We start from the raw sequence: 14,841 nt of genomic DNA on the forward strand, positions 1-14,841 counted from the left end.
CATTTAAATATACACATACAACGATAGCCTTCAAGACCAAATCATCTTAGATCATCTAGACATCAGCAAAGTTTATACTCTAATGGGCCAGATAATAAATATTTTTGACCTTTTAGACATATGGTTCCTCTTGCAACTAATCTACTGCCATTGTATGGAAGCAGCCACAGACAATATATAAGTGAACGAACATGGCTGTGTTCCAATAAAACTTTGTTTACAAAAACAGGTGTTGGACTAGGTTTCATTTGTGGGCTGTAGTAGTTTGCTAACTCCTGATGTAGATGAGTAGTTCTCAACCTGAGGAGCTTTCAAAAAATTTCACCCACTGATCTCTACTCCTGAACCAATTAAAAAAGAACATTTGGGGATGCAGGTTAGGCATTAATACTTATTTTTAAAAAACTTCTTAGGTGACTCTACTTTAGAGCCAATACCGAGAAACACTGATTCAAGTTTCTGACCACAAAGACCTTTGTACACAATTTTATACCTCTCCAACAGGAAAACAAGCAAACAAAAGCTGGTTATTTATCTGCCTTGTAGTTAGGAAAATATCTTCCAACTAAAGATCTTTTAAATCCAGCACTTTGATCTGTATATGGAAGTTATCTGATTGTATACTCATTATATGTTGTGTTAGTTCGTTCTCATGCTGCTATGAAGAAATACCCGAGACTGGGCAATTTATAAAGAAAAGTGGTTTAATTGACTCACAGATCCATATAGGTGGGGAGGCCTCAGGAAACTTACAATCATGGCAGAAGGCACCTCTTCACAGGGTGACAGGAGAGAGAATGAATGCCAGCAGGGGAAATGCCAGATACTTATAAAATGATCAGATCTCGTGAGAACTCACTATCATGAGAACAGCATGGGGGAAAACCGACCCCATATTCAATTACTTCCCACCGGGTCCTTCCCATGACATGTGGGGATTGTGGAGATTACAATTCAAGATGAAATTTGGTGAGGACACAGCCAAACCATATCATATATTATTTTACCTTTGTTTTCCTTGACCCACCTAAAATTCTACTTTTTTTTCCTCAAAAACTCTTACTAAAATGATATATTTTTAAAAAGATAGAAGTTTCTTTGAACTCTGATAGCATTTATTACCTGTCTTTCATTTGTTATATATGAATATACAGCTGCCTATTACAAAATTCCCATTAGAAACAATCTTAGTTTTAGCCAACTTCCATTGGTTCTCATGATGTGAGAAAGGAATTGAGAAACCCTGAAAATAAGTCTTTGAAGTTTTGTTTCAAGGGGTTATGTCTCTGTTATAAACCTTTTGTTATATCTAATTACTTTGAAGGGTTACTTTAAAACTCTTCTGGTTATTCTAGGACATTATCTGATGTTATTTTTTCAAATTTGAAATAATTAAAAATATTTATGATATTTAATTAAGGGAGTACTTATTCTATCTGCAGTTAATTTTTTTTTTTTTTTTTTTTTTTTTTTTTTTTTTTTTTTTTGAGACGGAGTCTCACTCTGTTGCCCAGGCTAGAGTGCAGTGGCGCGATCTTGGCTTACTGCAAGCGCCACCTCCTGGGTTCAAGCCATTCTCCTGCCTCAGCCTCCCGAGTAGCTGGGACTGCAGGCGCCCGCCACCATGCCTGGCTAATTTTTTGTATTTTTAGTAGAGACGGAGTTTCACCATGTTAGCCAGGATGGTCTCCATCACCTGACCTCGTGATCCATCCGCCTTGGCCTCCCAAAGTGCTGGGATTACAGGAGTGAGCCACCGTGCCCGACCTGCAATTAATTTTTTAAATGACATGAGATAATGACATGCTTTTGTACCATGCTGACAACAAATTGGCTCAGCATCTTTTACTAAAAAATTCTTGAGTTGGTATTCAATAATAATTGTTGACTGAATAAATGCATACTCTCCTCATGAAGTAAGTGGAGAGGACTCTTTTGTCTTTCGAGAAATTGTCTGGGCCTTGTATTTTCTTTCTGAGCACATGTTTAATGACTGACCAATTTCTTTAATGGTTGCAGTCGTATATTACAGTTTTCTATTTCTTCTGAGTAATGTGACAGCTTTAAAACATGGCCTGAAGGGTTCACCTCCATCAAGAAGTGAAGTTTGTATTCCTCCCCTGGAATACAGGGAGGAATACCTGTTCCAGGTGCTGGAACAGCTGGACCGGTAGAGTACTACTGAAGTGGCTCCATTGTTTCAGGTCAGCCTTTAAGAAACTGAGATGAACTAAAGAACAAACAGTTATGTAGAAAAGTGCCAGGATGTATGGGGTTTGAAAGTAAGCCTGTTCTTGACTCCCTACATCTCCAGACAGCTGAAGAGTCTCAAAATAAGAAAGAGAGAGTCAGGATAGGGATCAGATCTGGGTACTAGGTGACCAACTCATTTTGGATGCCCAGAACTTTTCTGGCTCTAGCACTGAAAATCTCACATCCCAGGAAACCCCTCAGTAACATGAATGGAAAGCTGACATATTTTTGAAGTTTTCTTCACTGGTTTTATGTTCTAACTTCTAATTCTGTGTTTTCTTTCCTATTCTTTAATTGCGCAGCATTTCTCAGACTATTTGGTCCCTATGTGCATAATGCTGATTACAGAGTTCTTCTATTAAAATAGTTACGAAGAGAAAAATTCAATTGTGTATTTTGACATGTAATTGTACTTATATACTCTTAATTTGTTGATTCTTTTGTATACATAGAAAAAAGGCTTTGTGAATTACTATGGACCACAGAGATTTGGGAAGGGAAGGAAAGTTCACACAGATCAAATTGGACTAGCTTTGCTGAAGAATGAAATGGTATGGATTTTGGAAAATGTAATCTTATCTGTTTCTGTCAATTATACTTACTACATAATCCAGCTCCTTGCTTTCTTAACTCTAGCTTATAAATGCATGTAAACACACACATACCAAATATATTACATCACTGAACATTTAGTGAGCTGGTGCTATGTCCTTGGTATCACATTACAAGAAAGCCAACTGTGTGAGTGTCCTTGTGGTTAGTACATATTTGAGATTTGACACAGAAATGACTATCACTTTCCAATTTTAGTGAACTGAATAGAAGATGTAGAGGAAATTTTGACCCTACAATCCCAGAAATCAGATATCAGATCATATAAAAGATAGGAATCCACGTAAGTCCAGAGACTAAAAGGGGAGCAGCAAATTTGAAAACAAAATCTGACTAGTTCAAAATGAAACTAAAAATGCATGTTACAACTAAGAAGCTGCATTTGCTGAAATATTAAAAGCATATGTGTGTATATCTACTTTTAATTTATATTTTTTATATATAATTGCATATTTTTACACTAAAATGGAATGCACATAATGGAGGAAAGCTACAAAACTATAAAAATTATATATTTGAACAAGTGCAAGATTATTCTTATGATAGTATCTTGTTCACTCACCTGTGTTCTAATATGGTTTCTTGAGTGGAAGAGAAGGAAACAGTAAAAGATTTTGTGAGAAACATGATGCATAGAACATCATCTTACATATCAAATAATGTTCCGAGCTGATGATTTAGACCACATCTGCAAATCTATTGGTAGTTCTGGGTTTCACATTTCTAAGGAGATTTTAGCAACTGGAATATAACTGATATGATAAAGAGTCTAGAAATGTTTACCTCAGCAGTGGTTCTTTAGTCTAGAAAACTCTGAAAATTAACTTGTAAAATGTTTAAAATTTTGTCATACAGAAGAAGAACTTAATAGTTTGGGGCCTGTTGGATGCAGCATATGTTCTACTTGAGTTCTGCCATTTGTCACCTGTGTTACTATAGGTACTTAACTTTTCCAAGTTGCTTAACTTTTCCAAGCCTCGGTTTCCTTACCTGTAAAATGGAGATAGCATGTATGTCACAAGATTTTTCTGAGAATCAAATGAAAGAACTTTTGTTAAGGCAGCTAGTACAGTGCCAGACAAGTGTCCATACATGGGATGGGCTAGATATTTAAGGGACTTGTAGTCCAGCATAAAAGACTTTTTCTTAACAATTGTTCAAATAACTGGAATGTCCTGTTTCTCATGACATTTAAGCAAAAGCTGGACGGCTACCCCTCTACCTCTTTCAAACCTCATATTGCATGCTCTTGAATTTTTAAAAACTTTTGCTTTGGCAGTAATAGTCGATTATTGCCATGTAACAAATTACCCCAACATATAGCGGTTGAAGACAACAAGCATTTATTATCTCAATTTCTGAGAGTCAGGAATTTGGGAGCAGCTTAGCTGAGCGGCTCTGGATCAGGGTCTCTTGTGAGGCTGCAGTCACACAATCGGCCCCGGTGTGTAGTCTCTGAAGACTTGACCAAGATGGAGGATCTGCTCCTAAGCTCATGCTTGTGGTTGTTGGCAGGAGATTTTATTTTCTTGCTTTAAGACTATTTGTGGCATGGCTTCTCCTAGAGAGATAAGTCCAAGAATGCAAAGGAGAGAGAGAGAGACACAACAGATACCGCAGTGTCTTTTATAACCTAGTCTCAGAAGTGGCATACTTTCACTTCTTCTGTCTTCTGGCCACACAGATCAACCCTGATAAGTGTTTGAGAGGACTACATCACGTGTGAAGATCAAGTGATGGAGAGCATTGAGGGCCATCTTAGAGGCTGATTCTTGCAGCTAAAAAGCTGTATCTTCTTTCCTTTGCCTGAAGCACTCCCTCCCCAATGTGTATATTCTTTAGGTCTCAGTTTAAATATTCTCATTCTACTCCCCAAGAAAAAGTGAATTCCTCTTATTTTGTGATCCTGTATCATCTTGGGCTTCCCATCTTAAATTTTATTATATTTTATTATTATTGCTTATTTAATTTTGTCAGTAGGCAGAAAGTTTTAGTTGGACAGAGACCATGACTTTTACTCAATGCTCTGTCCCTAATACTGTATGCAGCACCTAGCACGTGGCAGATACCTAATAATATTTGTTTGAATAAATGAATACTGTAAAGGAAAATTGAGTGGGAAATTGGGTCAAATGACCTATTTAAAATTCTTTCCTACTCTAAGACACATGCTTTAGAAATAAATCCCAGGGCTAAAGACAGTGACAAAATAAGTGAACTAGTAGATACTATTTAAAAAGAAAGGAACATCTTTTAATCTATTTAGGATTTAAAATAAAATATTAAATTTGGCAACTTTTTCATTAAGATTTTGGCAATTATTTTTAAGTGCAAAGAATTCAGGAAATTGAGAGCACAAATGAAGTTAAGGGCTTGCCTTTCCCCTCTGCTTGCTACTTTCCTATTTTTGTCATGTGTGTTGGTCAGGTCTGAAATTTATGTCATTATTTTACCCTTGTGTTCTTAGCTCAATAATAGAGATAAAGCATGACAGAAGTCTAGGTTGTCTGTCAATTGCCAATGACAATAGAATTTATACTATGTACTTACTTTGATAGTACTCTCGATATAACCTCTTCTCCAATTTTATGTCTCTCTATCTTTTGTCTTATGAATCCTTTTTGGTTTTAAGAGAGAACTATCTTTTATATTTCCAATATCCTTTTCTTCTTCAAGGACTTCTAAGTCTTGAGAAATAAAAAAGCCAGTTAAGATATTTGTGCTGAGGTGGGCAGTTCCCAAGGTCAGGAGTTCAAGACCAGCCTGGCCAATATGGTAAAACCCATCTCTACTAAAAATATAAAAATTAGCCGGGTGTGGTGGTGGGTGCCTGTAGTCCCAGCTACTCGGAAGGCTGAGGCAGGAGAATAGCTTGAACCCAGGAGGCAGAGGTTGCAGTTAGGCAAGATCGCGCCACTGTACTCCAGCCTGGGCAACAGAGCAAGACTCCGTCTCAAAAAAACAAACAAAAAAAGGATATTTGTGGCTGTGAAATGGGTGAAACATAACTTTAATTCATTTGATCCTAACCTGAAAGTTATAGCTGTGTTGTCTTCGGAAACTTCTGAAGCTTCTTTTTTTAATGTTTTCTTTCTGAGCTATTTTCTTTACTTCTGCTCTGGGAGCGAGGCATTCTACATCTTCAGAGCTACTTCTTTTCCTCTTCCCTTTTCTGACTCAGGTAAGTTGGATACTTAAGATCTTTGTTGTTGTTGTTGTTTTCTTTGAGGGTTGCTTTTGGGGTTCACTAGTTTCTACTTCTGAGCCCTCAGAGTGGTTCTTGATCTTTTTACTTTACAGCTGCCTGCATTTCTTGTGTCCATGTTTAATTATTTGACCTGGACATTGTCTTACTTTTTCATTTGCCCTTTCTTTTATTTTGTTTATTTTTCTTTTTTCTTCTGTAACAATACATTGGTTTAATTTTACTTCTGCTCCAGCCATTTAAATATTAAATATTTTCAAATACATCTATTTAAATATTAAACAAATATTTAATATTTATTTTTAGGCCAGAAGGGGCTCAATTTTCACTGTCTTAGGAAATATGTTAGGTTTTCTTGGTGCTTCTTCAGGTGGGTTGTTAAGAACCTGAAATAAATTCAAAAAAGTTTTACTATTTATAATACTTTCTAATTTTTTTGCTTTTGGAAACAGTTTAAAAATAGGGGTTTAATACATTTAGCCTAAGCTTTTCAGAATTCTTACACCTTACTAAGAATGTCAATACATTTTAACCTTAATATTTAAAAAAAATGACAAAAGTGGAATTATGGAAGTGATAGGGAAATGCTTTTTTCAGTCCATAATATTTTAAACCTATATATAAAGTTATTTCATGCAGAAGGCTTATTTCTACATTTAACATTGACTGTTTAATTTTTGAAACCCTAAAGGGAAAATTGCAGCATCAAGTATAATTATTAAATGCCTATTCTTTTAGGATGCTAGAGAATTTGCATCTTTTTTTTAAGAAAGTAATTTGACGTTTTTATTAACACATGTTTACTTGCTTGATTTTTCAAGATGAAAGCCATAAAATTGTTTCTTACACCAGAAGACTTGGATGATCCTGTAAATAGAGCAAAGAAGTATTTTCTTCAAACTGGTATTTAAGTTTCTTTATCCTGTACATAGCCATGCAGATACAGATACACACTATAAATGTTTTATCAGCAGGAGAACATTTATTGTAACATAAATGTGATAAGAAATCGATTATAGTATATTACATACTGAATACTTCTATTCCGTGACTTAGGCACTCACTTCGTTTTTAGTCAGATTTGGAAGTTTTTTTGTCTATGCTATCTCTTGTCTAGGGGTAGGGGCAATGGGAGAAATAGTTTCTTAGTTTTTCTTGGCTGAAATCCTCTGAAAAGAGAGGAGTTCCAAATTCTACTCTGGCACTGATGGCAATATAATTAATTGCAGCTGGGGGAGATACAAACATAAATAAATGAAAGTTCATTTATGATATTCCAAACTTTATGCATTATTTTCATTCTAGTTGCCAATTAGCCCTGTCAGTTTTTAAAACTTGAGGTCAATATGATGGAGTATATATAGAATGCTTGATGAAAACCAGTAAGGAAAAGTGGTTATGAATGTGGCTTGAGTCAGATTGCATGGGGTTAACTCTCAACTTTAATACTTCCCAACTGTATGATCTTGTGCAAGTGATTTGACGTTATTGTGTTAGTTTCCTTATCTGTAAATTGAAGCAAATCACAGTACCTAAAAGAGTATTATGAGATTTAGATATGCCCTTGGAATAATGCCTCAGATGTGCTACATACAGATAAATATTACCTTTATTTAAATAATATTATTTATAATATTATAAATATTACCTTTATTTAAATAATAAAAACAGCAACCACACCATGTCAGATTCATTCAGATATCTGACCGACATACTGAATTTCACTTACATTGAAATAAAGGATGTCAGTTTTCAAATATTTATTATTTTTAATTATGTACATATTACATATGTGCAGCTATTCACAGGAAAGTAATATTTTTGTGCCACACCACAATGTGTAAACAGTGTGGGCACTTCTAACTCTTATGAGTAATTTAAGTAATACTAAGGAAAATTCAAAGTGACTTATTTGTGTCTGTTGTAGAGTCCCCGAGATGAAAATTTCCTTATGGTAATGATTCTTCAACATTCATATGCATAAGAAACACCTGGTACATTTATTTCAATGCCAATTCCAAGGCCATACCTGAATAAGCATCTTTTTGGTAGATTCCAGTCATCTGCATTTCAAAGTGCATCCTATTTTGTGAGGCATAATAGCGTGCCTGAAGGCTCCAGATTTCAACCCTTTCTTAGTAAAAAAAATTCTGTGTTTATGTCCAGAATAGCTCTTTAAAAAACTCTAGTCTCTGCTAGCTCAGCAATAGCAATTAAATTATTTAATCCTTGAGGGTTTTTTTTTGTTGTTGTTGTTGGTTTGATTTTGTTTCAACAGTCCTGTGAATAACTTCATTAGTTTATCTCTATTCTGAAGTAAGGGACTTTAGTAAGCTGTTATGAATGTTGGATTCTTGCGTTTTTTGTTTTTTTGTTTTTTTATAACAGGAAAAGTGAAAGTAGGGCCATATTATGCTTATTATTTTTTTAAGCTCTTCAAGTGTAGCTAGGTTTAACCAAAAGCGTTAAATATCATCTTAATACCCATGTTCATTGCTTCAGTTTGAGATTAGAACAAAAGCCTTTGTAAATTGGTCTTTAAATAAAAGTGGCTAACTACCTGATTTACCCTTTATTTCAGAGGATGCTAAAGGCACGCTTTCCTTAATGCCTGAATTCAAAGTGCGGGAGAGAGCATTGTTGGAGGCATTGCATCGCTTTGGCATGACCGAGGAAGGTTGTATCCAGGCATGGTTCTCTTTACCCCATTCCATGCGCATATTCTATGTTCACGCATATACCAGCAAAATTTGGAATGAGGCAGTATCTTACAGACTTGCAACCTATGGAGCAAGAGTAGTGGAGGGTGATTTGGTCTGTTTGGATGAAGATATTGATGATGAGAATTTCCCAAATAGTAAAGTAAGTATCATTCCATCAGAGTTTTCCAAGAGTAGTTACTATACCAGAACATGAATTTTCAAAAGCCCTGATTATAGAAACACGTTAAACATACATGTAATTTATTTATCTGTTTGTACTTAAATTTACTCATCTCCTGCTTCAAGTCTGCTGTCAGTTTAGGCTTAGCACATGTTGGTAAATGGAAAGATAAAAATAGTGGTATGGAGTGAAAGATATAGGTAGTAAAGCTTCCTTTAAAAAACCCATTTTAAAAAGGATTACGCAAATAATGCACAAAACAGCCCATCAAAATAAAAATCAAGGCCAGGCGTGGTGGCTCATGCCTGTAATCCCATCACTTTGGGAGGCCGAGGTGGGCGGATCACGAGGTCCGGAGTTTGAGACCAGCCTGACCAACATGGTAAAGCCCTGTCTTTGCTAAAAATACAAAAATTAGCGAGGCATGGTAGCACACGCCTGTAATCCCAGCTACTCAGGAGGCTGGGGCAGGAGAAACTCTTGAACCCCGGAGGTGGAGGTTGCAGTGAGCTGAGATCGTGCCACTGCACTCTAGCCTGGGTGACAGAACGAGACTCTGCCTAAAAATAAAAATAAAAACATTGCAGATGACTCTGCAATCCCTGCTAGCATCCTAATGTGATGATTCCCTCTGCTTCCTCCAGAGACTCAACCTCCGTTGTTATATGTCTTTCTAGACCTTTCTCTATGCTTTCACATAAATATCCATTGAAAATCTATTTTTATTATATTAGTTAACACTGAGAAAATAAAAGGTAGGATTTAGAGACTCAAAACTTAAAATATGGAGAGGAGAAGGAATATGATTTTTATAATGGTATAGGGAACATGTAATGTGTATTTCTTTTATGGAAATGTGAATTTATTTCAAATGTGATTCATAATTTCCTCTTAACAGTGTCTTAGAGACATTTATATTAGTGAAGTTATAATATAGTTTATATTTTAAAGCTTGGTTCTTCCATTTCCTCCTTGTCAAGTTTTTTTTTTTTTTTTGAGACGAAGTCTTGCTCTGTCACCTAGGCTGGAGTGCAGTGGCGAGATCTCGGTTCACTGCAAGCTCTGTCTCCCGGGTTCACGCCATCCTCCTGCCTCAGTCTCCCAAGTAGCTGGGACTTCAGGTGCCTGCTACCACGCCTGGCTAATTTTTTTGTATTTTTAGTAGAGACGGGGTTTCAACGTGTTAGCCAGGATGGTCTTGATCTCTGAACCTTGTGATCCCTCCACCTCGGACTCCCAAAGTGCTGCGATTACAGGCATTAGCCACTGTGCCTGGCTGTCCAGTTGTTTTTTATCTCTGTGGGTTTGAACTAATGAAACTGGGTTCCATAAATCATGCAAGGAAGTTCATTTAATAGTACTGTAATACAAAAAGAACAAATTATTTTCTAACATTATCATGTCAGTCTCATAAATTTTAAAAATTAGTGAAAATTTGAATAACACTTTCATATGTAACCTAATAAAATCATTGGATTTTAGAGAAGAAAAGGATTTTTAGAGACACTCTTTTTTAATTCCCATTTGAAGGGGTGGCCTGCCCCTCCACACCTGTGGGCATTTCTCGTTAGGTGTGGGGAGAGACTTGAGAAAAGAAACGAGACACAGAGACAAAGTATAGAGAAAGAAAAAGTGGGCCCAGGGGACCGCTGGTCGGCATACAGAGGACCCGTGTGGCACCAATCTCTGAGTTCCCTTAGTATTTATTGATCATTATCTTTACCATCTTAGAAAAGGGAAGTGGCAGGATAATAGGATTATAGTAGGGAGAAGGTCAGCAGTAAGACATATGAATAAAGATCTCTGTGACATGAATAAGTTTAAGGAAAAGTGCTGTGCCTTGATATGCATATGCAAACATCTCCATAAACCTGTTTAGTGCATAAAGAGCAGCATTGCCGCTAGCACGTCCCGCCTTCAGCCCTAAGGCGGTTTTCTCCTTTCTCAGTAAATAGAACATACAATGGGGTTTTACACCAAGATGTTCCGTTGCCCAGGGATGGGCAGGAGACAGATGCTTTTCTCTATCTCAACTGCCAAGAGGCCTTCTTTCCTCTATTACTAATCGTCCTCAGCACAGACCCTTCATGGGTGTCAGGCTGGGGAATGATAAGGTCTTTCTCTTCCCACGAGGCCGTATTTCAGACTATCACATGGGGAGAAACCTTGGACAATACCTAGCTTTCCTAGGCAGAGGTCCCTGTGACCTTCTGCAGTGTATGTGTCCCTGGGTACTTGAGGTTAAGAGAATGGTGATGACTTTTCACAAGCATACTGCCTTCAGGCACTTGTTTAACAAAGCACACCCTGCACAGCCCAAAATCCCTTAAACTTTGAGTCACCTCAGCACGTCTCTTGCAAGGACAAGGTTGGGGGTAGGGTTACAGATTAACAGCATCTCAAATACAGAACAAAATGGAGTCTCTTATGTCTACTTCTTTCTATATAGACACAGTAACAGTCTGATCTCTCTTTCTTTTCCCCACACCATTTTATAGAATGAAAATTGGGTCCCAGATTGGAGAGGAGACAGATTCAGAGTCACACAGGTAGTGGAATTAAAAAGACCCAGCTGCCTAACTCCTAGCCCAGTTTGGTCTCTACTAGAAAAATCATGGAGTATAGAGAAGTAGTCTGTAGTGAGAACTAGAACATGGTCCAGTTTTTCAAACATAGAGGTAAAACAGACTCTGAACTCTACATAAAGGAAACATTATCTAAATTAATGTCAGAATTCTTGACGTATTAATTGAGGTTTTTTGGTTTTAAGTAATAGAAAGCCTCCTCAAACCTACAGTAATTTAAAGAAACACGAGAATTTATTGGCCCTTGTAACTGAAAGCCCATGATTGATTCAGGCACAGCTGTATTTGGGACTTAAGTGTCCTAAACGATTGCCTTTTTTTTGATCATTCAGCTCTGCTTTTCTCTGTGTTAGATCCATTCCCAGTCTAGCTTACACCTTTGGTGGCAAGATGGTTATTAACCACTCTAGACTCATTTGTCACCACTCTAGACTTGCTTCTCTGCAGAAGAATGATTTTTCTTTCCCAACAGTGCCAACAAAAGCTGTGTAATTGAGTCTCAGTGGCTAGGAATGGCCTGGCCTGGATCATATGTACAGAACCAAACCAGAAAGTGTGAACTGCAGTATGTGATTGACTAAACCTGCATTCCTGGGACTCCTTCCTGGGACCCTAACCCACATCTGACACCTGGGAGAGGTCCCTTGGAAAACGAGAGTGCTACTACTTGAAAAGAGGAAGTAAAGATTGCATAAGCCAGAACATCAGCTGTCTGCTTCACTGTTTCATTAAATGGATGAATAGGCAAAAACTGCAATTACTTTTGCTCCAACCTAATAGGAAAGAAATAAGAAAATGGTCACTAGGAGGCAGCATATGTTGCTAAGAATGGTAATTTAGTTGAGATACAGACTCAAACTCTGTGTGAAAAGAAACCTAGCAGCATTATAAGTTTTATTTTACCTCATGTGGGGGAGAAGAGATGTGCCATCGATCCCCTTTTGATAAATAACAAAAAATCGTTATCATTTCTTAACACCTCCCAGATAACGTATCCATTTAAATATTGGAAAGCACACTAATTAGTAAGTCATCCATTTCTAAATCAGATTTTTGGAAGTTAAAGATTACTTTCACAAGATATAGCAACAATTTTTGAAATGCATGAGTTTTATAAGACTTCTTCATTCAGAATAACATTTACAAGGATAGTTTTGTGACTGGCATTTTAGCTGCTTTCTTGTTGGAGCTGTAGGAGAAGAGAAAACATTTTCTCATACATATTTTGCAGAATTTCCTTTTATGAACAGCAAAAACAATGTTTCTATATATTTTAAAATCGATCACTTATTAGCACTGAGAAAAGAAAAGGCAGGACTTAGAGTCCCAAAATATAAAATATGAAAAGGAAAAAGAATACAATTCTTAATAAATGGTATATGGGGCATGTAATGTGCATCTACAATGAAAAATTATAGAAAACTAATCTGATTCCTTCTTTTGATAGGATTACTAGACTAACAGGTGTAGCTACATTTCAAATCACTTGGTAACTTCTTTTTTTGTGTGTGTATGGGCAAGATGGAGAAATGTGAGTTAGACAATTTGTGAGTTAGGTGAATTTGTAGTTGGGGAGCAGCCATACAAGGAAAACACGTTTGCTCATGAATTGTTGGATATCAGTCTGGAGGGAATTCTCTAAAGACAAAGCATGGTGTTTTATACCTTGACCATGTTTATTCAATGTTTTCATAAATTACTTAAATCACAGTATGTAGGTACACTTATGACTCTGTGAAAGAGAAAAGGCTAGAAATGATAATGCAAGAGAGATCATAATTCCATGTAGTATGTCTCTTGTAGTTTGATCAGATCACATCTGGAGCTTTCTGTCTGTTTCTGAGTGCAGTAATTGAAAGAGGTTAGTTACCAATAAACAAAAAAAACCCCCAAATTATAAACAAAAAAGGTGTGACATTATTGATAAGATGAGGGAGAGTTGAGGGGAAAGCAGGTAGATTTAGAGGGGCTCTAGACACTGTACCGTGTGATGAATACATATGAGAATGCTGTGAAACCTTGTGGAGGGAGGATAGATGCCTTTCTGTTTGAGCTTTCATATATAAGAGAAAGCAAACTACTTATTCTGTGATATCCTAGAGCAACATTTCATAGAGTTAATCTATCATGCACCTTTTTTTCCTCTTGTATGTGGCAATTGTTACCATTCTATGAAACAAATGCTGAGAAATACCACTTCTTTAAATTTTTTTTTTTCAATTTTATTTTAAAGACAGAGTCTTGCTCTGTCACCCAGACTGGAGTGCAGTGGCACCATCGTGTTTCACTGCAGTCTTGAACTCCTGGGCTCAAGCGATCCTCCTGCCTGAGTCTCCTATGTAGCTGGCACTACAGGCATGTGCCACCACACCTGGCTAATTAAAAAAAAATTTTTTTAAATAGAGACAGGCTCTCCCTATGTTTTCCATGCTGGTCTCAAACTCTTGGCCTCAAGCAGTCCTCCCAAAGCACTGAATTGCAGATGTGAGCTACCACATCCAGCCAGAGAAACATCAGTTCTGTAGAGAGTATTATATTTTCGGGGGACAGAGATAAGTGGGGGTGGGCAGTGGGTTGATATTATAGAAGCGGATTTTTGATTCAGCCTAACAAAGAAAAACTTTGTGATTTAGAAAAAGATTGCTGGTGATTGAGGTGAAAGTATTGCCTCAAAGTTTTCAGCAGTCCACCTTTCTCCATGTTATCCAACGTCAGTGATTAGTGGTTAAAGCAGGAAGAATCATTCTAATTTTTATGTGTTCTACACCTCCAGAAACAAATTATGATAAGATCTTGTTTGGGTCTATGTATATTCAGTGTAGGAACTGATTTATATGTAATAGAGTTAGGGAAAATTGAAAGTGGAGGAAATTTGGAACATGTGGAAATCGTTCATATTTTCATGCTTTTTAAAACTAGGTTCACCTGGTAACTGAAGAGGAGGGATCAGCTAATATGTATGCAATACATCAGGTAAATTTGCTTAAAAATTAGTATCACTTAGACCTAAGTGTAGATGTTGTCCCCAAAAAGCAAAATGTTGACTAGTTCCCCTCCTCTTTTTTTTTTTTTAACAACTTTTAAATTAAGGTATAATTTATATACAATTAAATTCACGTAGTTTATAATTGTATAGGCTTTGATCAACATATTTTTGATAAATGTAGGACTGTGTGGCCGCCACAAACATCAATCATAAAGAACAGTTTCCTCCCCTTTCCAAATTTTCCTGTGCCCATTCCCATCCTTCACCCTGGGCAACCCCTGGTCGGTTTTCTGTCACTATGGTTTTGCCTTTGAAAT

General features: G+C 36.8%; 1 protein-coding gene across 11 annotated transcripts in view; it reads left to right on the forward strand.

The window, feature by feature from the left end:
- Positions 1–14,841, forward strand: part of LOC105470107 (pseudouridine synthase 7 like) — a 131,071-nt gene that overhangs the window by 12,846 nt on the left and 103,384 nt on the right. For all 11 annotated transcript variants that reach the window (XR_003015490.2, XR_003015491.2, XM_024789221.2 and 8 more), the window contains exons 5-8: positions 2,706–2,804; positions 6,892–6,973; positions 8,652–8,932; positions 14,458–14,511. Coding sequence is in view for 9 of the 11 variants with exons in the window: in XM_024789221.2 (XP_024644989.2) it covers positions 2,706–2,804; positions 6,892–6,973; positions 8,652–8,932; positions 14,458–14,511 (516 nt within the window). In the remaining 2 variants the exon portion in view is untranslated. The remainder of the gene's footprint in view (positions 1–2,705; positions 2,805–6,891; positions 6,974–8,651; positions 8,933–14,457; positions 14,512–14,841) is intronic.

This window comes from Macaca nemestrina, chromosome 10, assembly GCF_043159975.1.
Source record: "Macaca nemestrina isolate mMacNem1 chromosome 10, mMacNem.hap1, whole genome shotgun sequence".
Lineage (NCBI taxonomy): Eukaryota > Metazoa > Chordata > Mammalia > Primates > Cercopithecidae > Macaca > Macaca nemestrina.